General features: G+C 37.4%; 4 protein-coding genes and 1 pseudogene across 6 annotated transcripts; 4 read left to right on the forward strand and 1 right to left on the reverse strand.

Annotated features, from left to right (window-relative positions):
* Positions 1-1,660: 1,660 nt before the first annotated feature.
* On the forward strand, positions 1,661-4,267 carry LOC113038823 (growth hormone receptor-like; annotated as a pseudogene).
* A 91-nt stretch (positions 4,268-4,358) lies between these two features.
* On the forward strand, positions 4,359-6,733 carry LOC113038824 (coiled-coil domain-containing protein 152-like). 2 transcript variants are annotated; one of them, XM_026196513.1, is made up of 8 exons: positions 4,359-4,584; positions 4,737-4,842; positions 5,098-5,166; positions 5,260-5,324; positions 5,425-5,527; positions 5,662-5,789; positions 5,918-6,013; positions 6,127-6,731. In XM_026196513.1, exons 1-8 carry the CDS (start codon positions 4,522-4,524, stop codon positions 6,250-6,252), a joined length of 756 nt encoding a protein of 251 aa, XP_026052298.1. In that variant the 5' UTR covers positions 4,359-4,521; the 3' UTR covers positions 6,253-6,731. The 2 variants fall into 2 exon arrangements, with proteins under 2 accessions (XP_026052298.1, XP_026052299.1); XM_026196514.1 differs by having other exon boundaries at positions 4,513-4,584; positions 4,747-4,842; positions 6,127-6,733.
* A 289-nt stretch (positions 6,734-7,022) lies between these two features.
* On the forward strand, positions 7,023-10,758 carry LOC113038825 (serine/threonine-protein kinase NIM1-like). 2 transcript variants are annotated; one of them, XM_026196515.1, is made up of 4 exons: positions 7,023-7,866; positions 8,308-8,601; positions 8,738-9,006; positions 9,606-10,758. In XM_026196515.1, the coding sequence occupies exons 2-4, from the start codon at positions 8,325-8,327 to the stop codon at positions 10,359-10,361; spliced, it is 1,302 nt and encodes a 433-aa protein (XP_026052300.1). In that variant the 5' UTR covers positions 7,023-7,866; positions 8,308-8,324; the 3' UTR covers positions 10,362-10,758. The 2 variants fall into 2 exon arrangements, with proteins under 2 accessions (XP_026052300.1, XP_026052301.1); XM_026196516.1 differs by having other exon boundaries at positions 7,023-8,601.
* Positions 10,759-11,516: 758 nt separating this feature from the next.
* LOC113038826 (growth arrest and DNA damage-inducible protein GADD45 gamma-like) lies at positions 11,517-13,043 on the reverse strand. The gene is made up of 3 exons (XM_026196517.1): positions 12,824-13,043; positions 12,505-12,712; positions 11,517-12,398 (listed from the first exon to the last, which is right to left on the reverse strand). Exons 1-3 carry the CDS (start codon positions 12,964-12,966, stop codon positions 12,285-12,287), a joined length of 465 nt encoding a protein of 154 aa, XP_026052302.1. The 5' UTR covers positions 12,967-13,043; the 3' UTR covers positions 11,517-12,284.
* Positions 13,044-15,829: 2,786 nt separating this feature from the next.
* Positions 15,830-17,146, forward strand: LOC113038827 (growth arrest and DNA damage-inducible protein GADD45 gamma-like). The gene is made up of 3 exons (XM_026196519.1): positions 15,830-16,106; positions 16,217-16,418; positions 16,506-17,146. Exons 1-3 carry the CDS (start codon positions 16,006-16,008, stop codon positions 16,617-16,619), a joined length of 417 nt encoding a protein of 138 aa, XP_026052304.1. The 5' UTR covers positions 15,830-16,005; the 3' UTR covers positions 16,620-17,146.
* Positions 17,147-27,518: the final 10,372 nt, after the last annotated feature.

Raw genomic sequence — 27,518 nt, forward strand, 5'->3', positions numbered from 1 at the left:
AGTTAAAATGTAGCTCAGGAGGCTACATTCATATTACTTATAGATGTTACCACACTTTGGAATGAAGTTAACCTGTGGCAAATAAGGGTATGATTTGGAAAGGCAGACACATCTAAATAAAAGGTGTAATAGCTGATTAATCTGATAAGTGCATATCAGAGCAAAAACCAACCCTGAGGTCAAAATAACTACCTGTAAAGTTTCATAGGCAGGTTTACATCAAGCTACACACAGAAGTCCACACATAGTTCAGAAAAAAATTCTGCTTCACTGAAGGGTCACAGAAGCATGAATTCTCTCTGTTACCCTTAATGGAAGAAGTTTGAAACAACCGAGACTCTTCCTAGAATTGGCCTCGGGGCCAAACTGAGCAATTGATGGAGAACCAAGTGTGACCAAGAACCTGATGGTAACTTTAGTTGAGCTCCATGATCATACGTGGAGATGGAAGAAATCTACAATGAAAACAAAACTGGAATTTGCAAAATAATAGATCCTCAGCCTCTGAGAAACAAGATTCTCTGGTCTAATGAACCTCAATTCTAAGCCTTTAATCATGTTTAAAGGAACCAGCTCTGCTCATCACCTGCAGAGTAGCATCTCAAAAGTAAAGTTTGCTGGTAGCAGCCTCATGCTGCGGGGCTGTTTTTCAGCAGCAGGGACTGAGGGACTCGTCAGAGTAGAATAAATGCACCAAAATATTTAGATAGCCTTAATGAAAACCTTAATCAGAATCTCAGACTGGGCAGAAGGTTCACCTTCCACCCTAGACAATGACCCTAAGCATGCAGCAAGAGTGGCTTATAGACAACTCTGTGAATGTCCTTGAGTGGCCCAGCCAGAGCCTGAGCTTAAACCCAATTAAATATTTCTAGAGAAACCTGAAAATGTGCATCTGCCCTCATCCAACCTGACAGAGATTAAGAGGAGAAGAGGCAAGGAGAAGAAAGGAAGATAACTGCCAAATGCTGATGAGCTTGTCGCATCAAACAAAAAAAGACTTTAAAGACTGTAAAGGTGCTTCAGCTAAATATTTATCAATAATACTTATGCAAGGCACTGTGTGTATATGTTTATATACACACACACACACACACACACACATATATATAAGTTAATATATTTATATTTAAATGTATTTTTACATTTTTAACTTAAATATATAATAACTGCTATTTTAAGCATGTGTTCATTATTTTCTCAGTGTTTCCAGACCCGCCTGTAGGACTAGAACTGGGACTTCTCGAGGCATGGGCTCAGCTTGGCTTAATCTATGACGTTGTTCGTGAGCCTGGGATCCACCACCCATCTGCTGCACGAGAATGTGGAACGACCAGGATGGGAATCTCGGCTGCGTGTTCATGAGACCCAGTACCAGAGAAAAGGGTTCAGCCAGTGCGAACGTCAGTAAGTCTCATTGCAACGGTTGTGCATCAGCACCAGTAGATTTCTAATGAAGCTCCTAATGAGGAACAGACTTGAAGTCAAATGTTTATCTCAAGCTTTATTAAAAGTGCTCTCTAAGAACACTTATGACTCATTACATTTGATTCACCGTGGTAAAGATTATGACCTGGATTTTGCAGCCATAATGAGGACCACGCTTGGAGCTCATTATCCTCAAGGTTGGAGTGTTATTATGTGCCTTATCTTTGTTTGTCTCTATACAGCTGAATAATGGCAAAGATACAGAGGCGTACATCCTATGCTCTGCACAGTAACATTGAATACGAAGTCAGAGTCAGGTCAAAAATGAGAGGCTACAACTTTGGTGTCTTCAGTGAATCAATCTTTATACTCATTCCTAACAAAGGTCTGATTTAAGATCTACCTGTCTAAAGATTTTGTTAGGAAATTAACTGAATTATTTTCAATTATGTTTTGAATGATCTGTTTCAATTTCAGAATCAAGAATTCCTATTACAGCTGTGTTGGTCTTTGCTGCATCAGTATTATGATTATTTTGATGCTGGTTGTAGTTTCACGTCAACAAAAGTAAGTACCTGCTTTATTATTTAACAGTGTAAAGGAAATCTGTCGGCATTGTGTATAAACACCAGGATTCCTGACCTCTCATGGTTCCTCTGTTCTTTAATTGTTCTACCTCTTTGTAGCATATAAACACACACACACACACACACACATATATATTATATAATATATATATATATACCCAGAATATATACTGTAGAAATGGGTCATTTAATGAAAACTCAAATGCAAATATTCTAATATTTTGAGATGAAAACAAAACAAAACAAAAAACTTTTGAAATGATTTATTGTACATGTAATGAATCGTAGAATATATGAAAGTTTCACTTTTTGAAATGTAACCAAAAATAACTTCACTGTGGCCTGTTGTAGGTTAATGGTGATTTTCCTGCCGCCAGTCCCTGGACCAAAAATCAAGGAATTGACCCTGTACTTTTACTGGTATTTTACTTTACATCCTTTTTTGTAGAACTCTTGAGGGTATTTTCTACAAATTAAAGCTTTTATATTTGGGTTGTTTCTTTACAGAAAGGTCAGCTGACTGAATTCACCTCAATCTTAGGCACTCACCCCAGCTTGCGGCCAGAACTGTACAGCAATGATTCATGGGTAGAGTTCATTGAGGTGGACTTTGACGAACCGCATGAGAGCCAGGAGGAGCTTCTTATTGCCGATTCTCCGGTTTCTGATTCTCCTCAAATGTCCAGTAGTTTCAGGGATGATGACTCGGGTCGGGCTAGCTGCTGTGATCCTGATCTGTCTGATCACGATCAAACGGATCTACATCATCCTTCAACCAGCAGCCACGATGGCTTCCACCTATTGTCACGTGCACAGACTGGGCCACAGCAACCTGCAGCCTTCTCTCCACAAGACACTACCTGGTCAAACAGTCTTTACTCACAGGTCAGTGACGTCAATCATCATGGTGGAGTTGTACTTTCTCCTGAAGAGAAAGAAACGATGGCTCTGAAGGATAAAAACCACAATAATGAGAAAGAAATCCAACTGATGATCCCTGATGAACAAGGCTACACCTCAGAGTTTGTTGCCAGCACAATCAGTGCCCACCACAATAAACCAAACCCACCGACAGACCAATTACAGAGTCAAGAACAACACGCTGCATTCAGAGACCTTAAAAATCTTAGCACTGAGACTGTTACGTCCACTCAGTCCACAGCATTTCCCATCCTTGCAAAGCCTACCAGTCCAGAGTACACCATGGTAGATGGCGTGGATTGGAAAAACAGTCTCCTCCTGAAACCAAATACACCAACCGCCCCACAGAAGGCGGCAGTGAAGACTTTGCCCACTCCTGAAGGGTACTTGACTCCTGACCTACTCGACAACATAACACCTTAACTAAAAGTAGAGTATGCTATCTGACATGGTTAGCCAACATCGATCAAGATGCTTGATCTATGAGAAGGGAATTTTGAAACAAAGCCAGTTCCCAAGCGATCTTCAGTGGAATAGATATCATGAAACCACAGACTGTAAACAAATCTATTGGCAAGCTAATAAATGGCTGTATTAAGCCATGGAGTCTTTTCTGTATTCTCCTAATTTGGAGGGTTTACAGCTTCAGGGGTTCGTTTGAGCAAATATGGAGCAGAAGTGTATTAGCTGGCTGTTTACTGTCATAAAAAGATAACAACTGATATTTTACGCTTTCATGTGTTATATAACAGCTATATTGCTGAATTACCGCTCTGTATTTTGTGAGTTTGTATTGTTGTCAGTGCACTAACTACCAGCTACGTGTCGGTGTAAACTGTGAAGTGCCTACTTTAATATATATTTCAAATTCAGTGTTAACAAAGTGCACGTTTAAATCAAAGGGGTATATGTGAACTGTTACAGGTGTTTGTCCTGAGTGCCATTTATTTCTGCCATAAAAGAATGGACAGGCTTTTGTGCCTCAGTGTTGAAAATATGGTTAATTTTGTTTTCATGACAAGCTTTCTTAGCTTCAAAAGAGACACACACATCTTAAAACTGGTTTACTGGACTGACATTGGTCTTTAAGTGGTTTTGGGCCACTTAAACAGGATTCCTGTTAAACACTGGCTATGCCAGGCTGTAAAACCATCTAAAACCAGTTAAAAACATTTAAAAGAACATAATTTTTTTTTGTCTGATGTCTACTAATTGATGTTTTAGCCTTGGATCAGTATTGTTTATCATTGCAAGATGAATGTTTTTAAAGCTATAATGTGACTATAATATGTTAAGTACATACGAGGTATTTCTAAATAAATGGCAGCAATTACCTCTGATACTGGTTTTGCACTCTGTCACCTAACGTAATCACTCCCGCTATTATACCTCCAGGGATCACGTGACTGATATTTCGAAGAAATGAATGCAAGGATTTTCCACGTGCTCCTTTCCAGTTGTTGATGTTGAAAACAAGCATACCTTGAATATAGTGTGAGAAAGCTGATTAACCTACATTGTTATTATATTTATCTTAAAAGCGTAGAAGAAGCATCGGATATTTATCATTTGTTAACTGGTCAACATGAAAAAGCTCACTGCCGTCGACTTGACTAAACTCGTCAAAGATTTCATCCAACTGGAGCATGTAAGGTCTTTAAATGTATACTTAAGAGTATACTTAAGATATTCAAATAAGCCTTGTGAAGAACGTAACTTAGTAGTGTTGTTACAAAAGCTGCGTGAGTCCGCTAATGTTCTGAAATAACGTTAGTCAATTAACGTTTTGTATGATTTAAGAAAATTACAGAGATGAAAGGGGAAAATAATACTCTTGAAATACAGCTGGACGAGACCAGCAGACTTCTAAAATTCTCACAGAACAAGGAGAAACAGTTAATTGAAGGTAAGACAATTATGAGGTAAAACGAACAAGGTAAGTTAAGTTATTTACCACAGAAGTGGGTCAGACTAATCTCGGCTGCCATCTAGCGGTGTAGAAATATTGACGCTTTACAATTTGTGTTTAAGTTTTATTTTTCTATTCCCATACTTGAAAGTATTTTGTACTGAGGAAGTTAAGAACAGTTATTCGTTGATTGTTACAGTATACTGTATAATAATGCCGTTTTTTTTCGACATGGCTTTATTTTCTTCACAGAGAGAGATGGGCTTTTGGAAACTGTCAAAGGTCTGCAGCAAACCTTACATCAACAGTGCGACCTCAGAGGTAGAGCAATTATTAACCCGAACTCTTCGCTTACTAAAATTGAATTCCCTTTCCAAATAACAAATATTCACAAATAATCACAACTTCGTCTAGTTGAAAATGAAAGTCTGAAAAATGCAGCTCTTCAGATGAAAAAAGAAAACGAAGCTCAATTAAAGGTAAGATTGGAATATAGTCAGATATAGTACTGATGGCATAAGCATACAATATCAGAAGTTTTGAGTGTCTGTGCTCGATTCTGCCCCTGTGTGGCTCTAGGAAAGCAATACTCGGCTTCAGAGGATGGCAGCTGAGATGAAAGCCCTACAAGATCAACACAAGAGGGAGTTAGAAGACTGTGATAAAGAAACACAAAGGAAACGTGAGGAAAAATTGCAATACTTTTACCACCCTTATCAACAGGAATAAAACCGACGAGACAGCCATCAGATGCTGTTAAACATTTTGCATTATTACACATTTAAAAAGAAAACATTTCAATTTTTTTTTTCAAAGTGGATGCTAAAGATACAGAACTAAGAGTGGCTCATGAAAGATATGAATGTGCTTTGGAGGAGATGAGAAGGCAGATGAGAGAGAAGGAGAAAGAAAACCAAAGCCAAATCATTAAACTTCAAATGGAGGTAGAATTGAATTGGTTAATCTAGTTGTTTTGTAAATAAATTAAAATGTAATAACTTTCAATGCACTAAATGTTAGGTCAAAACATAATTTGTCTTAATACTGTTGTTCTTTTTTTTTTTCTTTGCAGTTTGGTGCTAAGCTTGCAAGGGCCCAGAGCATGTCCATAAAGAGTCAGCCACAGACACAAGCATCTGCTCCTCATCCTCAGAATATATTTAAAAGAGTGAGTCATACAGCAGCATTCGATTCAAAACACCTCGTGACATCAAGGAAAGCAGGGTTTCTGATCACACCTTTATTTCTCTCTCTGTATTGAATCATTCTGTTTGTCTCCAGAAGCTCCAGTTCATTCAGGAGGAGAAAAACAAAGAGATTGAGGTTCTGCGTCAGAGGGTGAGAGAGCTGGAACAGCAGAGCCTTCACGGATTGATGGACTCTCGTCTGAAGAGGAGGAAAATCTGAGACCTATTTTGATCTGACCGTTGATACGTGAGGGCCTTCGTCCAACTGTTTGACACATGGATTTATTTGAAAACACATTTCCCTCAGAATATGTTCTAAATATTTTTCAGTCAAGTTCTGTTGTGTTCTTAATTCCAGTGTAAGTGTTTATTGCCTTTACACTATAATAAATGAACATCTGAAGACTGCTATATGAGAGGTCATTCAGAGAGAAAGGATATGGCAGGTGACATGGACTTCTAGGAGATTACGGCTCGTGTGCTTTTGCATTGGACACCTGTAAACACAATCACATTTTCCAGATAAAGCTTGTAATCTCATCAGTAGAGACGGCTGGTAATTCGGTGCCTTCTTCAATAACACACACATGCACATGCTCACAATACACTCTCATGACATCAAATACTTAGAAAATGCTGGTTCATTCAGAGAAATTGGACCAATGAAATTAATTAATGTTAAAGTACAGTTTAAATCATTCAGCAGCTTAATAGTTACAACAATGTATTCAAAATAATTTATTCCATGCAAACATTATTGCATACAACATTATCGGTGCTATTTTAGTAATATGATTTAGTTTATTATAGTCCTTATCAATATTTACAATTTTTCTTTTCCTTTTAATTTGGGTAATTCTGTGTGCTTTTGTTATTTTTTGTTATTATGTATTTTTTTTCAGCTTTTCAGTTCAGTTTTAGGTTATTTAGGTTATATTTATTTTAGGTTATAATACTTGTTAGATAAAAAAAAAATATCAGATTTATTTCAATTAACAAAAACATGTTTAATAGTTTTAGTTAATGATAACAACCCTGAACATTAGGATGTATTTTAACAAATATAAAAGCAGATATTATGAACTGATAAAACAGCATCTGGCACATGGAGAATGTAAAGCCTCATCATTCACATTGAGAGGTTGACGGACGAGTAATAATCATATCAGCCAAACCCCTTTATGTGTCATGGAGGTCCTGCAGTAATCTCATTAGTAAAGCGGTTACATAACGTCTGATCCTACGTTGTAGTCAGAGATCAGCCTCATTAAGATCACTGACGATCATGTCTAAAAGGTTTTCTTCTGACCTCCTGTATGACTGTATCCCACCAGATCAAACATGACAATATCTCCCACGAGTGTTTCAAAAGAATCAGTGGTGCACATGTTTGCTGGTCATTCACCCTCCTTTGCTTTCGGCTCTTGGCTTTTGTTCTTCACAGGCATCGTCTAGGACAGCGGGGGGGATTAAGGTAACTCTAAATAAAGCTGGCAGATTAGGAAACATGATACTAGCATGTTCTCTTTAACTCTGACAGAGTCCTGGACGGAGAGAGCTGAAGACTTCCCTGGAGACAGGAAGACTATCCAGGAGAAACCACATCAAGGCTTTTTATTCATGCAGTTACAGAACAGGACAGATAAATTGAATGCCAGGCATATGTGACCTTAACAAGAACCTAACTTTTTTATTTATAAAAGAAGCTAAATATTATCGTTCATTCTTTGGAACATAAAACTTAAAAGATATGAACGTGTGGACATATTCGTTGACTTCTAATCTTATAAAAAAGAAAAGCAGCCATGCATTGGCTTACTACAAGAGCACAGCGGTAAGATCATTTAATTTACATATGATAATGTTATGTATATATTTCGCATCAAAGTTCAGTCAACATGCTTGTTAACTTTTACAATAAACAGACAGTTTTAATGATTAATAATTGTAAATAAAAACTGTTTATTTATGAGATTAGTGTCCATACGGGTTGTTGCTTAATAAGATTTGAAATGGTTAGATGACCCAAATATGTCAAGTTGTTCCAACCTTGAATGAGTTTTCTTCTACTGTTAAACACAAATGCCAGTAGCCATAGCCTTCCATTAAAACTGATGTTGATGACAGAACTATTCCTTATTATGGAGTTGTTTCTCAATCAAGAACAAGAATATAAGATATTTTCACTTTTGTCATGCAATGCATATGCTTTAAATTAATTGATGTACATATGAATATTGCAATATTGTAAATATTATTTATCTTTGTTGTTCAGCCTTAAGCAGTTGAAAAATGCCTGCAAAGGCAAGTCAGGTGTTGCCACAGGTGCATCGGCACAACATTTACACTGTGACAGACAGCTCGGAATGTGGGTCAGAGACGGAAGAGGATGGAGACCCTTCCAAGCACCCGACACCCCTGGAGAAGTTAACGCTGGAAATGTGCAATGACGAAGATACCATAAAAGAACTGACGGTGGGCAGAAGGGTGGGATTCTATAAAGTCCGTGGTCAGATCGGCTGTGGCAACTTTTCGAAGGTCAAACTGGCCATCCATGCACTCACCAAAGGTAAAAGAAATGTATCATAATCTAACTGGTTTTGAATGAACACTTGATTTATTGAGTCTAGGTCAGATTTAAGAGAGTAACAGGATTAATGTGTAATGACCTCATCCTGATTTTATTCCACATGCATGTCCTGCAGACAAGGTGGCCATTAAGATCATGGATAAGATGAGGCTCGATCTGCAGACTCAGCGGATGCTGTCCCGAGAGATCTCCAACATGGAGAGCTTGTATCATCCAAACTTACTGCAACTCTATGAGGTGTTAGAGACGCCAAGTCGGTTGTACCTGGTTCTGGAGTTTGCTGGAGGAGGAGACCTCCACACCAGAATCAGCACAGGAGGAAAACTTTCTGACCAAGAGAGCAAGATTGTATTCGCCCAAATCCTGTCAGCAGTCAAATACATGGTTAGACCTTCAATATCAACAATATAGCACTTCTTTTTTGTTTAAATCTAAAAAACACACTAATAGTAAGTCATAGTAAGTATAGTAAAATTGTGAAATGGGTCAATGACATGATGCTCATTATTAAATTAATAAATTTAATAAATTAAATAGATCTATTCATTCAAAAACACATATAAATGCAATGCTTGGTTGAATAGACCTCTTCTATTAAGAGCAAATTTCTGCATTAAATTATATTTTAGTTTTATAAAGTTAAAAACCTAAAAAAGAAAAAAGTAAATTTTTAAAAACATTAGTTTACCCGTATTTACAAAATCAATTTATGTCTCACTAAAGAGCTTATTTTTAATTTTACAAAAAATTGCAAATGAATTATTACTATTTATACACGGTTTATACTATTCCTATATGGTATAAAAGCTTTTTGAAACCATACAAAAAAAAAACAAATGACATGTTTTAGAATTAGATTTGTAAAAAAAAAAAAAAATCCCATATTTATGGTGGATGTCATTGACTCAAATAATTTTAATCTGTTTAACTAGATGACTGTTGAATTGATGACATTTTCTTTTATTTATCTATGTTCATTTCAGCATGAGAACAACATCATCCATCGAGATCTGAAGGCAGAAAATGTTCTTTATACAACCAATTCCTGCATAAAAGTGGCTGATTTTGGCTTCAGCAAGAGGGTCAACAATCGCAACCAAGCCCTAGACACCTTTTGTGGTTCTCCTCCTTATGCAGCTCCAGAACTCTTCAAAGATGAGTCTTACATCGGGCCACCTGTGGATGTGTGGGCAATGGGCATCCTACTTTTTTTCATGGTGACTGGCACATTGCCTTTCCGCGCTGAGACTGTGGCTAAGTTGCGCCAAAGTGTGCTGGAGGGTGCCTACGTCCTGCCAACCTGGGTATCAGCGCCATGTCAGAGGCTGATCCGGGGCATCTTGAAGCCAGAGCCTTTGGAGCGATGTGCACTGGACCAGATGCTGGGCTGCGAGTGGCTGCTGCCGGTGGAACTCTTCCGACCTATTCCTCCCTTATACCAGCTCAACCCCGTCCATCTAATAGAGGCCAGCCCAGCGGAGTTAGACAGAGACCTGAAAGAGGTAAAAGGTATCCTGGAAAAACTGGGAGTCACTCAGGAACATATTCTCAATAACCAAGGAAAGCGCATCCGCAGTCCTTTTACAGGGGTTTACCGCATACTACTGCACAGAGTTAAAAGAAACAATGGAGCTGAGTCTGTGCCTATAATCAGTGGAGTCGTCAAAGATCCTAAAAGAGACAGTCTCCGTGCCTATAGGAACCTACGGCACTCCTCGAAATTGTGTGTGCTCTCTTAAAGGCTAAGTTCATCCCTTTTATTCAGTCTTTTTATCCATACTACAATGAAAGTCAATAGGGTCCAAAACAATACCGGAGCCCATTGACTTTAATTGTATATGTTCAAAATGGAATTTCAAAATATCTTCTTATTGTGTTTCACAGAATAGAGAAGGTACATATTTTGGACAGGAAGAGGGTTAATACGTGAAGAAAGTTTTCATATCTGGGCAAATAAACCATGTAATCAGCCTAATACTGTTGGAGTTGTGGCATTTTATTATTAATAGACCAAATCAATGAGAAACTATGTTAATTCTTATTAAATTAAACAGTACTTTTAAAAAAGTTTCCTTTCAGTAACTACTTGCATAAATTTTAACTTAATTGTCAGTGGCTTAACTTATAATATTTATGTTTCAGTCAGCCAGCTTTTTTAATTTTTTTTTGCAAATAAAATTTTATAACATTTGTCTGCTTTTACTTCTTCTTTCCATTTTTGTGTACAAATCTTCACTTAGTAGTCCTAGGCCTACGTGTTCAGTTTACAGACTCTTTGTGCTTTCACTGAAGCCCCTCTCTCAGTGCTGAGAGCTGCAGCAATCCATGCAGAAGCCATGGGTGCTTTGTAAACAATACAGCAACTGACAGGGAGCCATACGAATGCCAGCCCAACACTCACCCCGTGACACTGCCTTCACCTCCCATCTGCGCTGCTTGGCAGATGGAGTAGCGTCATGGCTCAGACATCTGCCGAGGTAACAATGAGTTCCTTGTGCTGGGGCCCCCAATTTAACGGGACAGCACACTACTATTGTGCTGTGGCTATACACATGTAGATCACCAGCGGCTGCAGATGGCAGCTGACACTATATGCTGCCCCCAATCCAGAGTTACTTCAGAATGAAAACTTTAGGAAAGGCCATTATTCACTATAGACATCATTTTATGTTTAGAGAATAAAAATTAGGCTGAAGGACAGGCGCGTAGCGAGTTCAAGATATATATACACGTTCTAAAACAACACAACTTACTGAACATAAATCCCCCAGCCTCATTTTCATTCTCGAAATACAGCCTAAATATATCCATGACATAGGCTACCAGTGTGTGAATGTGTTAAGAATGTAATGTGTTTTTGACATCTGCTGAAGAGTAAACACATGACAAAATTGTTCATTTAATACATTTATTGTTTTTATGCATTATTACATAATTTATACAATGCAAAAGTTGTAATGCAAAGTCAAACAACATTTAATTACTTTTTTTTACATTTTATATCAAATATTTCTAAAGTGAAACCTTTAGAGATTTTTAAGTTCGTTTTTTTCCTTCTTTTTTTGTCATATAAATATTTCTAAAGTGAAACCTTTAGAGATTTTTGAGTTAGTTTTTTTTTCTCTCTCTCTCTTTTTTCACCCATTTTATGTCATTTTTATATTTCTAAAGTGAAACCTTTAGAGAATAAGACAATTCTGGAAAGTGGAAAGCACATTGCCGACAATAAAGTACGTTATATTGTGCAGCAATTCCATTTTTAAAAACGTCTGAGATGTTAAAGTCCATTTTTAAAAACGTTGCTTCGACGCACCGCTGCGTCCTCTGCGTGTCCAACGCATGCGATATTTGCTCTGTGGAACAGAGGCAAACCTCGCTTCTCCTTTCTCTCCAAACCTCATCCGCACAAAGAATGAGGGCCATGGTGTCGCTCTCGTGGCATACCTGAGCTCGTTCACATAAAGAATGAGGATCATCTTGGCATGGACGGGACGAGGAACGACGTAGAACCGCGAGGGCCACTCGGACCTGCCTCGCGCTGCCTGGATGGTTCAGCCTCCTCAGGAGCATCCAGGGATGTGGAAACATCAGCATCCTTGCTTCGAAGGATGAGTCGAGTATTCCTCAAGGTTTACAGCATCTCAACAGAGTAAAGCTCCAGATCAACGCTCGGGCAGAGTGATCTCAGGAACCCACTCGTTATAGCTGCGACTTTCTTCACAGAACAGATGTAGCTTCTCCAGAGCTGGATCCTCCCATGAGTCCTCAGCTGGGTTCTGCGATGAAGAAAATGCAAGTTTAGCATGGCACCCTAAACGTTGCAAACGCATAGTTTCTGATTTTGCTAATGAGTGTAAACATTATTCTTTTGCGCATACATACCGTGATAAGCACGCAGTGAGCATCCTCAAATTGTTCAGCACTGTCACCAACAATCTCAGAAAGACGCTGCATGTCATTCACTCTAACGATGCTGATGTCGTTGTCGAAACAGAAGGCTTGGATGAGAGTGAAGTGGATTTGGAGAGCGATGTCGCACTCAAACTCCTCATCCATCGCCAGGACGCAGAAAGACACGCAGTCTGGGTCACTGAAATACAAGAAAAAGGCAAATTATAAGCACAACTTGTACTACTAAACCAATCGAAACGCGTAATTAAAGATGCTGCATGAAGGAAAAAACAATAGACAGCATACTCACACATTCATAACTTTGGCAGACTCGTAAACGCCAATAGTAAGGCAGTCGTTTGCTTTGGCAGAACCCAAAACTTCTTCCAGTGCTTTTCCAGTGCATTGAGCCCTCTCGCTGGGCTTCTGGATGAGAACTTCTTCAAGAGTCATGATGATGCTGTAATTCCACAAGGAGTCGCTAGCAGAACCGAAGATGGCTGTAATTCGAGGGGATTGGTGCTCTTTCGGCGTGGGCTCGCTGGTTTTATACTCTCCGGCTCGTGGTGGCTATGAAAGAAGCGTTCTCTGATTGGTTCGTCTGAATGGTGTATTGGTATGCTAATGTTATTGTCACACTCCGGCTCGTGGCAGATTGATGAGGGCTGTAAAGTCTTTTTTAAGACTTGCTGCAGACTTCAACTAATTACTTTTTATCATTTATGTTTAATCTTATAATTTGTTTGAGCAGTATGTTATTTTTTATACTTTAGTCGATTTTTATTTAATTTAATGTAATTTTTTTTTTTTTTTTTTTTTTTTTTTTACATTATTTACAAAAGCATAATTATTTTTTGCTGTGTTTTATTTTTTTTTGGTACTGTGTGTGTGTTTTAACTCCAGACAGAGGTTATAATTACAGTTTAAAAGTAATAGGCATATCTCTCCTGAGTCTATTTAACACATTTGAAAAGGGTAACTTTGTTAATATACTTGGAATACATTTATTTAGCAATGTATTTAGTAAAGCGAAATATAAATATTACATAGGCTATATATATTAAATATAAAATGTTTTCGTCTGCAATTCAGTGTTTTTAGTAGAGAATTTAATGTTAAAAGTGAGCAAATGTGGATAGGGGGTCGCATCCCCCGCCCTCAGCGCAAAAGACAGGTGGAGTGTGGCCATCTGTGGACACTGAAACGGTCCTATTGTGAATACAGAAACTTCTATTATTAAACGCTTTTACAAATGCAAATAAGATGCGCGTGCCATGACGCTCCGCTGCCAAATCTGGCCTGCAGCAGCCACGGACCCCGTGATAGGATGCAACTTTCCAAATGAATAGGCCACCCTGAAAATTCAGCAATGTTTATATTCGCATATTCTCCGCGTGCAGAAACATTTGAATCTTTAACGTATTTTAACGTAGTTTAGACTTGCTTTAAATGCCTTGATAGATTTGGTCATTTTATTGACAGGTGGTTTTAAATCTATACAAAGATAATGTGGGGGGAAAATGCTGTTATAATATAGAAAAACATCAGAATCGCAGATGAATACAAGCTATGGAAGAAAAGAAAGGAGTTTCTGGGTTATATGAGAGGCTCTGGATAACAGGTTGACTCTGACTGATGCAGGTCTATTGTTTTCCTGCAGAGCAGGAGCAGATGGAGAGGCCTCACTTTAGGATGCCCCCATTGGCCCCTCGCAGCCAAGCAGCGCATATGACTATTGTGTGCAGGTTTTTTTGTGTCTAGAATGGTGCATAGATTCAGTTAAACTTTTGGTTAAAGTGAAGCTGCAGCTATAGGAAAAAACTACAGAATGTAAAAATGATTATGCATGAAAAATATTATGCATGTTGAGTTTCATATATGCAAAAGATAAAAAATGATAGCCTAAAAAAATGCACTTACAAAATACAGTACGTCCTATAAAGCTTAAATGTGTGCTTTATTTACACAGTATAGAGCACAAAAAAAGAAGAAAGAACTGGTTTCAAATAGCAAAGACACTTGCAACGAGTATAGACGCATTGTTCTAGTAGGCCTACATCTCACATCTGCAGTGCGGGCATCCCGTCCCTGCCCCCCTTATAGTGCGCGAGAGTGACAGGTGTTCCAAGACAAACCTGCTCGAGCGCAAAGCAGACTTATCGAACAATTGCTTTTACTTAGTCCCTCCGGCAGCTGCAGATTAAGACAATCATCTGTTACAAATCCATTGCAGTTTTCTCTATATGACTTGTCATCAAAGGAATAAAAGTCAGCTAAAAGTTTGTTCAAATGTGTTGAAGATTTTAAATAAAAATTACAGGTATATAGGAACTAAACAAACATAGGCCTATATTGTCTATGGCTTACACGTTAAACAAGTTAAGGTCATTGATTCTAAATGCTGCTAAGAATATTTCTATCACGTTTATTATCAAAAGGCAGTGGGCATCATAAAAAAAGTTTTTTTTATATGTTGATAGAAGTCTCAGTTGCTAAATACAGCTGATTGCTCAGCTGATCCTTTATCTTCCCCCAACAGCAGATGGGGAGTGTTTCCATAGCAAAAGAGAAGCAGGTCCAGATGCCACGCGCCGTAAGTCCACTCATCTTAGGTATGCAAATTAGCCACGCGATACAATCAGCAATAGGTAATAACTTTCAGCACATAAAATCAACAGTTTGGTAAATTCCCCCTTCTGTGATAACCTAACCACATTATCCAGATTTAGTTTTTAATGAAAATGCTTGCTCGAGCTATATTTTGTTTGTCATTAATTAACCACTTTTATTTGCTTGACTACTTTTTTCTATAAACAATTAAAACATGTCAAAATGCATAAGCATTCGCGGAGACAGGGAGTGATCAATGATCGAATGTATAGACCTACACTTTGGTTAAGTCACTCATAATTTGATTGATTTTGTTTTCACTGTCTCAATATTTTAGGCTAAAATGTATAAGTTTATCTGTCTGAAACTGGCCATCTTGGCCTCCAGCCCTTTTGCATGATGATTCATAACACAGTAAAAACATTTAAAGTAACAATATCTATTGACTAAAATAGTAAAATGTTTATTCTCGTTTTATATTATATAATAGCATGTCACATCTCAAAAAAAAAAAAAAAAAAACTATATCTTTCAGCTACCCATGCTACACGCGCGCATTACTTCTCAGCTTGTTGGATTTACGCCACGGCTTTTGAGTAGAATAAGTTGCTCTATTTAATTAGGACAAAAGTGAAAGGATAAGAGTTTGATCCTTTCTTACAGTTCTATTGATGTCACGCATGTCTAAAGGCACGCGTCTTGGATACGTCCGTTTCTTTATTGTTCTGTACAGCCAATCAGAACACGGGATGCAGACGCGTGCCACTCTCCCAATATAAGTACTGGTCGCGTGTCAGGAAACTCACTCACAACTTATTTCGCTCCGCTCGAGCCTCTACTGTACTTCAAGCACAGCTACTGCCTACTTCAATCCAAACCAAGATGATGAATGAAGGAAAATCTCTGTCCGAAGCACTGCTGTCTGCCAAGGCGGAGGGGCGCCTCACTGTTGGCGTCTATGAATGCGCAAAAATAATGAACGAGTAAGTATGGAGGAACTTCCTCCATGCGATAGCTAATCCATGTCTATTTGACCATATCATTATGTTACTGTTTGGGGATAACTCATTAACACCGACTTTTGTTTTCACAGCGACCCTGATAACGTGTCTTTCTGCCTTTTGGCCACTGATGACTTTGAGTGCGACATCGCTCTCCAGATCCATTTTACTCTGATCCAAGCGTTTTGCTTTGACAACGACATCAGCATCGTCAGAGTAAACGACCTGAAACGTCTCAACGCTCTTGTTGGTGCCAAGGGTCAACTCGAGGACGCTCACTGTGTCCTTATAATGGTGAGAATGTTTTCATATAACATATATATATATGCAAGTTTTTCCCAAGGCTTTGTTTTCAAGACCCGTTCTTCTCTGTTTTAACAGAACCCAGCTGAGGACTCATGGGAGGATCCAGCTCTGGAGAAGCTACATCTGTTCTGTGAAGAAAGTCGCAGCTATAACGAGTGGGTTCCTGAGATCACTCTGCCCGAGCGTTGATCTGGAGCTTTACTCTGTTGAGATGCTGTAAACCTTGAGGAATACTCGACTCATCCTTCGAAGCAAGGATGCTGATGTTTCCACATCCCTGGATGCTCCTGAGGAGGCTGAACCATCCAGGCAGCGCGAGGCAGGTCCGAGTGGCCCTCGCGGTTCTACGTCGTTCCTCGTCCCGTCCATGCCAAGATGATCCTCATTCTTTATGTGAACGAGCTCAGGTATGCCACGAGAGCGACACCATGGCCCTCATTCTTTGTGCGGATGAGGTTTGGAGAGAAAGGAGAAGCGAGGTTTGCCTCTGTTCCACAGAGCAAATATCGCATGCGTTGGACACGCAGAGGACGCAGCGGTGCGTCGAAGCAACGTTTTTAAAAATGGACTTTAACATCTCAGACATTTTTAAAAATGGAATTGCTGCACGATATAACGTACTTTATTGTCGGCAATGTGCTTTCCACTTTCCAGAATTGTCTTATTCTCTAAAGGTTTCACTTTAGAAATATAAAATGACATAAAATGGGTGAAAAGAGAGAGAGAAAAAAAAAACTAACTTAAAAATCTCTAAAGGTTTCACTTTAGAAATATTTATATGACAAAAGAAAGAAAGAAAAACGAACTTAAAAATCTCTAAAAGTTTCCCTTTAGAAATATTTGATATAAAATGTAAAAAAAGTAATTAAATGTTGTTTGACTTTGCATTACAACTTTTGCATTGTATAAATTATGTAATAATGGATAAAACAATAAATGTATTAAAAATGAACAATTTTGTCATGTGTTTACTCTTCAGCAGATGTCAAAAACACACATTAAAATTGAATTGCTGTACAATTTAACATACTTTATTGTCGGAAATGTGTTTTCAACTTTCCAGAATTGTCTTCTTCTCTAAATGTTTCACTTCAGAAATATTAATAGCCTATGACATAAAAATCTCTAAAGGTTTAACTTTAGAAGAATGTGATTTACAAAAAACGACGATATTTAAATATGCTCTTAAACTTGTTTGTAGAAGACAAAGGAAATAATTATATTTGTCTGAAGATTTTGCTTTAGATAATTTGTACGAGTCAAAAATGAATAAAAATAAACGACAGTTTGAATTAAACTTGTTTGTGAAGCAGCTTATTTTTGTACATGTCATGAAAACTACTGAGTCAGCAGGCTTCATCTTTGGTTGCAGAGAAAACCTTAATAAGCAGAATGTTTCATTACTGTCATAATTTTTACTCACAAAAACATAAAACACTATATGCATGTTCTCAATTTTTATGCAAGTTGACTTTTATACTAAAATCATGACAGAGTATAGTCTTCTCACAAAGGCCTACAAACTATAAGGTTACTTATAATCTGCATTTCTAAATGTAGGCTTCAGTTATCTCTAAATCAGCCTGATTAGCCTGTGAGTTCATGATGAGTGAGAGGGCTATCTCTTATAAAATTAACCAATAACATTTAGATCTTACAATGAAAGTTGCACTTTTGTGCTTTCAGCAGAAGCACAGAAGAAATCATAATCTGTTACTAGGGACAAACCTGATCTCACCTGAAAAAAGATATAATTTATAGTTATAATTAACTCACCAAAACATCTACAGGAATGAAGAAAGACGTTTTTTAAAACTAATTACAGGCCAATCTAAGCAAACCACAGTATAACTGCACCGTTAACTATAATATATAAGCATGAAAACAATCATTACATAATAACATATTTGGAGTTATGAAATGAAGACCTTTCTTCATGGTTACTCAATATTACTACTTAATATCAGACTGTTAATACGGATAGCCAAAACATGGAGACATGTAAGTGGTTGTTATCTCTGTAGTAAACAGTCAGCAAGAAAGAAAACAGCAATAAGAGTAAAATAGCTCAATAACATTATTTATTTATTTATTTTGCATTAGTATTGAAGAGAAAAAATACACAGTTATAGATCCTGAGTCATAGCTTCTCTTTTTCTGCAATATATTTTATTGCATTTTATTATTGCAACTACAGTATGCAACAGTACACTACCCAATTCAAAGTTGTCTGCTAACAACTATTACGGGATGCACTGAAACTTCACACAAGTTTACACAAATTTTTACTTCATTGCTTGTAAGTGTCACATTTTTCCACACATTCAAAATTATTTAAAGTGCATTGTTTATTATACAAGATATTACACAATAGTCTTATTCACCTGCAGGCACAATGTGATAGAACGTGTTAAATGCATTTTCCAATGAAATTTAAGCCTTTCCACAAGAGTGATAGATCAAGAAATTGGGGAGAATTAATTATCTACAAATTAAACTACATATATTTTTTTTTGCTACTACAGCTTCTAATAAAGTGTGTCTGATTAACTAAAGTAACATCAACCTAAGTGAATTACTGATTCAAAATCATCTCTAATGGTGATTGTACTTCCTTCTGCATTTATTAGTGAAGCGTTATTTCCTCTGCTCAGCTCAGATAACAGAACCTTCCTCACAACAGCGTCTGATTGGTTAAGAAAGTGCCATCTGGTCACCCCCCCCATGCTTCCCCCATACAGTCTCAAATTTATTATTATGTAGTGAAAAAAGAAAGTAATTCAATATTTGTGATTGTAGCTTTTAGCACATGTAACCTTTGGTAATTCTGATATGCTGTAATTCTGGCAAAAAATAATATTATATATATATATATATATATATATTCTTTTTGCCTTTTTACCTTTAAAATGTTTCTGCAGTGAATTTTTTAAGTAAAAAGAAACAGTTCCATTAACAAGAGGCCATAAAAAGTATAATTGTGCAAGACTTAGCAGACTTGGTCAGTTTGCAGACTTGGTTTGAAATAGATTTAGATTGAGCATTGCATGCAAGGTATCTCAAGTCAACTACTCTTATACTACATTAAAATAATGAGCATGACTGCAGAAATTATATAAGATAGAACCAAAATTTATAAGAAAATGTTTCTGACTTTATCTTTTAATGAAGCTACGCATTTAATATTTTAAACATTCAGAAAGATATCACAACCTTGCCTTGGAGTGCAGCTGAACTTGCAGCACCCCTGCAACTCACTCTTTGTTTTAAACTACCAAAAGGCTAAAGAGGCAATCAAATAAGCCCCTGCAGAACAATAAGTCAGCATGCAGACAAGCTCCATTGTGCTCTTTCAGACAGCCAGTGCCTGCAGAATACAAATAAAGCCAAGCCCTAAAACCTAAAACCTACCCAGAGACTATAGGCCACAAAAACCTCTCCATCTGCTCTGCTGCATAATGAGCTGGAGTGAAGGTGCCTCACAGGGGGAGGAGAGGAAGAGGGACGGGGCGGCCCTCTGCCTGGCACATGCCGGTCACTATACAACCGTCCCCCTGGGATATCTGCCTCTCACCCCCCTCCAGCTCACCGGGGACGTGTTCTACTGGTGGACCACTTTGGAGGACTGAGGGAGGGTCTGCATATTCCAGAGTCGAGGTCCGCTGTCATGTCCAGACACTGATTGATATAAGAGCATGCCATGTGTGTGGAAGAGTGCTGCTCTGCATACACCCCCCAAAACTGTCTTGGTCTGTTAGGGGCTTTAACGGCCTTATTATAATATTACATTATCCCTGTGGTCCTATCGCATGAATTGGAGCGACCCTTTCAGCCAGCCCTCATCCCCTCCTCCCCAAGCAGAGACACCCCAGGAACAGTAGCAGATGGTGGTGAAGGGTGAATTGGAAAGGGCTCTCCTGTTGCCCAGGCTACCGCCATTGGTATTTCTGTTGTCCCAACGAGCACCTTAGCAAGAACCAGCCCTGGGGTGATACAAAACGATGAGGGAACGAGCAAACGGAGGAATGTTTTGATTTTGACGTCAACAAAATCAACAAGGTTTTCGATGAGCTACACTGTTAAATGTTTTTGTAAAAACACTACAGTGCACTTAACATGCATACATCACTTCATGTATTAATTTGATTTGGAAAATCATTAATATTAACATATATAATATTTTAAAATGTAAATGATTCCTGTGATGATTCCAAAGCTGATTGTTCAGTATTCATTATTCCAGTGTCAAAATGATCCCTCAGAAACCTGATTTGGTTAGATATTTAATATCATTGTTTTTGCTTTTTAACATTTTGTGGGGACCATAATATACTACTATTCAAAATTTTGGGTTAAGTACAGTCAAAAGTAACAGTAAAGACATTTATGATGTTACAAAATATGTAGTAACACTTTATTTCAAGGTGTCCTTGTTTCAAGTTATATGTACTTACTATTATAATAACTATTTATTATGCATAATTACATGTAAGTGACCCTAAAGCAAACCCTAATCCTAACTATTTAGTAAGAACATAATTTGAAATAGATGCTGTTCTTTTGCACTTTCTTCTCATCAAAAAATAAAAATAAATTCTAAGCACTAAACAGTAAAAACAATACTTTAAACATTAATAATAGGAATTATTAGTAACAATGAATTTTGAAGGATCATGTGACACTGAAGACTGGAGTTCTGGCTGCTGAAAATTCAGCTTTACCATTAAAGGAATAAATGAAATTCTAAAATATATTAGAATAGAAAACACTTTTTTAAAATTGCAATAATATTACATAATATAACAAAGTCGCTGTATTTTTTTTTTAATCAAATAAATGCAGCCTTGGCATAAGAGATGTTTTGCAAAATTATTGAAAAGCTTAATTACTCCAAACTTTCACATTTCTTTCTGGTTAATTAATTCCGGTCGTGTGTTGCCCTGGCAGGCTGGAAAGCAGGCCTGAGATTATGGATTGTGGTAAGAGAGGCTCCAGTCTGCAGTGTATGGTAATTACTCATTATGAGAGCCAGCTGTCTTTATGAACAGGGTCAGAAGGTCAGCCCTCCTGCCTAATGCTGACAGCCTCGCACGAGCACCAGGGCCTCCACATCACCTGCTCAAACATTCAACTACATGTGGAGCTGTAGTCTCAATAAATCTCATTTTGATTTAGCAGGCAACCCAAACTAGATTTATACGGCACAAGTTGATGCAAATATTAAATTGTAGGTGGTTAAAGGTGGTCATACTAGTGTAATTTTACAAGCAAAAAAGGTCAATAGTGCAAAGATGCTTTCAAAACAAATAGCTTTCTGTTGGTGACCAACTTAAACACTCCTGCAAAATATGTACAGAGAAATATTCGCCCTCGCATGAAATTCCATCTTGTCTGGATTTCATATTGAAATAACTGGATTTTGCCTGCAAAAACTCACTAAACAACTGTCAATGTAACCGCAACTTGTGTTTAAATTATGTTAGTGTAAATAGAGGTAGATGTTTGCAACTAATTGTACTGCATCTTATTTATACTACAGTTTTTTTTTTCAAAACTTTGCCTATATATTTTTATTTTTTCACAACTTTACACACAAATCCAGGAATTGCACACATAAACTGCAAAATGTCTCACATCTCATGCAAAATGAAGCACTGCATTCAAAATATCACAAACACATCTCAAAAGCAAACATTTGCAAACACCTTTCGCCAAGCATTCAAATAATGCATCTCATAATTTATAACTGCAGTTGTATCTGATCGAATGTGCATTCTTATTCTTTAGCTTGGGTTAAACTAATTCATTTCACTTTGTTGGAACAGCAGCTATGCTAATGATGTCTCTATTTGTTTCTCTGTTTTGTAACTAGTGGATTTAGAATGAGTGGAGTTAATGGGAAAAAAACACATTTGTCCATACAAAGTCACATGGCCTAATTCACTGCATAAGCAAAAATAGCTAAAACATCCTTCAAAATCTCTTCTTTTGTGGAAGAGAGTGTGTGGAACAACATGAGGGTGAATAAATGAAAGAGTTTTCATGTTTAGGTGGACTGGCCCTTTATCAGGTGTTGCTCACTAATTGCAGATTGTGTACTTCTGTCTCCGTCTACACTTGCAGTGATAAGAAAGCATGTTTGTATGCATACCCAATCCATTGTCTCATTACAGAAGTGTCAGCCTCATATCAGTGCCAGATCAAGGGCTTGCAGAGCTGATCTATGCTGGCAACTGTTGACAAAATGCAGCTCTATCTGCCAGACATTGTTATGGCTCTTGAAGATCGCTGGAGGCTTACCACCCTTTGCAGTCTGTCTTGATAGCGCTGGACTAGGCCGGATCGGTTGTGGTTTAGGGGGTTTGGGTCAGGGAGTTTGTCTGTAGTAGCCAGCTGTGCCGTGGCTCTGTTGTCGGCGCAGCTTGGGCCCTGAGGGTTGCTGAGGAGCCGTATCAGATGGTTAAAAGGAGGAGGTGCAGAGAGTCTCCCCCATCTATAAGCAGACAAAAGCTGCAGCCTCCTCTCCTGCTCCTAAACTCAAAGACTCAAAGGAGGGGGAATCAGGGGTGTGTTAGGACACAAAAGTGCACAGAGCCTCCTGTCAAAGGAAAATAAAGGGAAAAAAAACTCTCCGCCCTTTGTTGAACTTCTGAAAGAATGGCGTGGTCGCAGTGGCAGCTGCTGCGCCTGCACAGGACATTTGAGATGCTCCCTTTCATAAATACAAAGTCTGGAACCGGTGGGGGTATGTAGAGGACAACGGGTATTGAGGATTGGGTTTAAAACCAAAGGCACACTTTGTAGATACGACCATCTCGTGGCAGTAAAGGGAGGCGGAGGGATGGGGGGGAAGGTGTGGTGGTCTAATCTGCTGCAAAAAAAAAAAACTTTAAGAGATGACAGCCTTTAAAGCGAGTATATCCATCACTCCACAAAAGAGTCCCACAGGGCGGCCATATGGGCAAAGGATCGTCGTCTTTTGTCTGGAAATCACCAGTACCTTTTATCACATCTTAAACAACCACTAAGAATTCAGCATGGGGTATTTATGAATGTATTCCTCTTCAAAGCAAGTCGTCTACAGTTTAAAAGAGGGTGCGGTTGTGTAGACTTTAGTTTTTTAATGACTTTAGTTTTTTAAATGACTTTAGTTTTTTTAATTTAGCATTAAATGACTCTTTTAGAATAAGCAGAATTTCAAGAATTAAAAAACAGCCTGCGTGTTTTAAAAAAAAAAACTTTTGTGAAAAGAAATGTCTGCAGTATATTTATTATGCATGCAGCTTGCTGTGTTTTACAGAGTGCATGTGAGAAGGAGCTACACAGAAGCTTTTTTAAGGAAAAAGTTCAAAGAGGACCAAGATAACTAATCTAGAGAGCCTTGAAGAAGCGTGTCAGATCTGGTGCACTTCCACACAGTGGTGACTGGTGTATAATGGGCGCCCTCTTGTGGTACCTCTGTAAAATACAGGGCTGGTTATTTTCATCAGTTTCTGTTTCCTGCACAATTTTTTTTTTTCTCAGTACAATGTCTATAAATACCTAATAAATAATGTATACATATCAGCCAGGAGCTATGAGTGTTCTAATTCAGCAGTTATTAGTTACCGTAATAGCGGAAATAATATAGACTACATAGACACTCTCTAACTCTAATACTTAAAAAAAATATTAGTGCTTCTTATAATAATAATAATAATAATAATAATAATAATAATAATAATAATAATAATAATAACAATAATAATAATAATATTCTAATAATACTTTTATTTTATTTGCAGATATGCCACATTTATAAAAAATTGCATTTGTTCTCTAAAGCCATTCTTTGTTTATGTATAACTATTGGCAATATTTCTATACATGATGACATAATATTTAAATTAAAGATGAATAAAGATGAATAATGCAATAATATAATGTAACTACTATAAAATCTCTAAACCTAAATCAAACAAACAATCAAACAAGCAAATATAAAATTTGTAGAGGCATTATATCACAATTTTCTTTTCTGAATGAACTAAAAGAAAACTGTTTATGCAACATAAATCCATTCTGCAATTCTACGCCAGATATCATTAAGCTGATAGAACATTCGCAAAGACTAATAATATAACTAATAAAAATTGTATTTTAGTGTTCTTGTTACACACTAAATACAAATACAATCCTAAATACAAAGCACTTATTGCTACACATTAAATGTACTTTTGTATTAACAGTAAATTATGCACAACTAAATCCATAATTAAATCAAAAGCAGCTAACCCTAAGCGAAACCCTATAGTAGGCCTTGTAAATTAGGCTATTATTACTCAGTACCTTAATGTATAATTACACTTAAAAAAGTACACCTTAACATAAAGTCTAACCAAAAATTTTAATGAACCCTATGTAGAAATTTAGAATTTAATTTCTAGCTTTAAAAGATGAATACCATTTGGAGACTTCAGCTGATGATGACAGTCTGTCACGGGTTGCTGTCTCCACCTGGTGGTTACAAAGGTCACTTACAGATGCACTACATCCATGAAGTAAAATAGTCTCAACAGGCTGTGTGTGTGGTCGTCTGGTCGAGCTATCCGGAATGATTGCATGGTAGTCTAACTTAACTGCAGGTTTTATTATAGGCCAATATATATATAAAACACTGCAGCTAACCACACGGTTGCCTGGGACTGGATTATATAAGAAAAGACATATGTGTGAACAGATTATGTCAGAGCTACCCTGTCATGTCTTTATTTTTTACGAAGATTTTGATATAAAATCCATAATGCTAGCGCCACCCAGTCCAACTAATCTCTAAAAATAAAATATATGTAGTTTTACAACTCTGGAGACAAAAGTTTAGTACTTTAAAAAGTATATATATATTATAAATGACCTTAGCTCATGCGATTCAATTCTTGCATCAGTGATTTGTGGTATCATTAGTACAGTGGCACAGGGGATAAAGAGATGACTTGCAAAGAACTGTGTATCTTTTTAACCAAATTACTGAACTAACTTAACAGTCCTGGCCATGACTCACCCAAAAACCCATACCAGCGCAGAGAGCTGCGCTCAGACTCCCTCTGAGGAGCAGGAGATCAAATGAATTCTTGTGGTGTGCTGTATTGAAGTTCATTGTGGGAGTACACATGGACCACAGCTATCGTACCACTGCTGCCTGCTGAAAATGATCATCTTTCATTTCTGGATGATGTCGTTTATATAAAAAGCAAATTTAGCGGTAAAGCTGGCAAGTTTGCAAGGCCTGTGGATCAGACTGTACGAGGAAACAAAGAGCATCTGGAATGATGCGTGTCCAGATGACAGTATGCATGACATCAGAAATGAAGGTCTTGGCATTTCATGCATATTGCATGTGCAAATATTTTTTTCAATGCATTTTCTTGCATTGGAGGGATTTCTGCTTTCATCTAGGTCATTTTATTAAAAAAAAAAAAAAAAAAAAAAACGGTTTTCCCCTACATGTTGTCTTGTCTCATGGACATTTGCTTTTGAACAAAAAGCGTGAGGCTGAAAGTACCACCTACATCAATGAGACATTGGGGCTCTGTTGCATCACTGAAGGCTATTTTTACTGAAATATAACAAGAGCAGACTTAAATAAATAAAGCCTTAAAAGGAATATTCCAGCTTCGATACAAGTTAAACTCAACAGAATTTGTGGCATAATGTTTATTACCACAAAACAATTTCCACTCGTACCTTGATTTCTATTAAAATGAAAAAGAAAACAGGTTATGAGAGGCCATACTTCAGAACCAATGTTTTAAGCTTATAATTAATAAATCCATAAAAGTAAAATTTTCCTAAAAAAAAATCCCATTACAGCTCAAATTGCATGGGTTCTGACAGATTAAGCACTTTTTTTTTTTTCATACTGAAATTATGTTTGAAGTGAATACTTCAAAACTTAATTTGCACCGCTTGTTGATTGTAGTGAACATAGTATTTCTTTAAAATAATAGTTCACCCAAAAATGAACTTTGACATTTGACATTTGTTTAGAACAGTTTTTCTCTTGTAAAAGGTGTTTGATCTATGCATATTTCTCTCTTGATTCAGAAAGCAATAGGCCAATTATCGATAGATTCATAAAATTCATAAAAGTTTTAATGATGGATTTGTTTTTGCTTCGCAAGATGTTAATTTTCTTGTCAATCACTTGAACTCTCATTCTGACGGCACCCATTCACTGCAGATGATCCATTGATGAGCAAGTGATGTAATCTTACATTTCTCATTTACAGCTTGGATGGCCAGAGGTTGAGTACATTTGGAGGAAATCTTCATTTTTGGGTGAACAGTTTCTTTAAACTCAGCCATGCTCATGGCAGATTTAGATTACTGTACAAGCAAAGAGAAAATAACTGTGACTGCCTTTAGCACAGCAGGCTATCAAACTTACATTACACCGCTGTAACAAAACACCTAAGACTGCTGCTGTTTAAATGATACCTTTAATCTGAATCTGAAATAAAAGTGATCAAGTGAAGTCATATGCTGCGATCTACGTCCATACTTATACATGTCACACATAATCAAACAAATTAGCCCACAAGCAAACCCCTCTGAATGTCACGGCCATGCCAGATGCTTCAGTGGACCAACCGAAAATGATTATGCTCATAATGTGTACCACCAAATTATGTAAAGAGGGGCTGGAAAAGCATCCGCTTCCTAAATGATGAAATAAATAAACCCTGATGAGTTCTTTCTGTCCTGAAGCGAGCGTCTGACATCACAGGGGTCAGGTTGTCTAATGAGGCAGCCAAAACGGCAGCGTTTATAAGCTTGATTAGAGACATTTGAGTCAATGGTTCTGAACTGCAAGGAAAACTTTGATGAATGTTAATTTGATTTTCATAAGAGGCTTTTAGAAGCAGACGTTTGAAGCACAAACAGAGAAAGAAAAAAACACTTTTGACCTGTTGTGCAATCTATGAAAATTTTATGCAGCTTTAAAATTCAGCATTTGGAGGAAACTAATAAAGAGAAACTTAATAGCCTCATTTGTTTTTATGTGCTTGGTAAAATGATTCTCTATCAAACTTGCATATAAAACCGATT

This window comes from Carassius auratus, chromosome 21 (assembly GCF_003368295.1).
Source record: "Carassius auratus strain Wakin chromosome 21, ASM336829v1, whole genome shotgun sequence".
Taxonomy (NCBI): domain Eukaryota; kingdom Metazoa; phylum Chordata; class Actinopteri; order Cypriniformes; family Cyprinidae; genus Carassius; species Carassius auratus.

Bases quoted from the DNA above. Each gene is read 5' to 3' on its own strand.
- LOC113038824 (XM_026196513.1), top strand. From the start codon at position 4,522: ATGAAAAAGCTCACTGCCGTCGACTTGACTAAACTCGTCAAAGATTTC. The intron at 4,843-5,097 runs GTAAGACAATTA...TTTTCTTCACAG, and splicing joins GGAGAAACAGTTAATTGAAG to AGAGAGATGGGCTTTTGGAA. The intron at 6,014-6,126 runs GTGAGTCATACA...GTTTGTCTCCAG, and splicing joins CTCAGAATATATTTAAAAGA to AAGCTCCAGTTCATTCAGGA.
- LOC113038827 (XM_026196519.1), top strand. From the start codon at position 16,006: ATGATGAATGAAGGAAAATCTCTGTCCGAAGCACTGCTGTCTGCCAAG. The intron at 16,107-16,216 runs GTAAGTATGGAG...TTGTTTTCACAG, and splicing joins TGCGCAAAAATAATGAACGA to CGACCCTGATAACGTGTCTT. The intron at 16,419-16,505 runs GTGAGAATGTTT...CTGTTTTAACAG, and splicing joins CTCACTGTGTCCTTATAATG to AACCCAGCTGAGGACTCATG.
- LOC113038826 (XM_026196517.1), bottom strand. From the start codon at position 12,966: ATGACTCTTGAAGAAGTTCTCATCCAGAAGCCCAGCGAGAGGGCTCAA. The intron at 12,713-12,823 runs GTGAGTATGCTG...CTTGTATTTCAG, and splicing joins TCTGCCAAAGTTATGAATGT to TGACCCAGACTGCGTGTCTT. The intron at 12,399-12,504 runs GTATGTATGCGC...TCTTCATCGCAG, and splicing joins CTCACTGCGTGCTTATCACG to AACCCAGCTGAGGACTCATG.
- LOC113038825 (XM_026196516.1), top strand. From the start codon at position 8,325: ATGCCTGCAAAGGCAAGTCAGGTGTTGCCACAGGTGCATCGGCACAAC. The intron at 8,602-8,737 runs GTAAAAGAAATG...CATGTCCTGCAG, and splicing joins CATCCATGCACTCACCAAAG to ACAAGGTGGCCATTAAGATC. The intron at 9,007-9,605 runs GTTAGACCTTCA...TGTTCATTTCAG, and splicing joins TGTCAGCAGTCAAATACATG to CATGAGAACAACATCATCCA.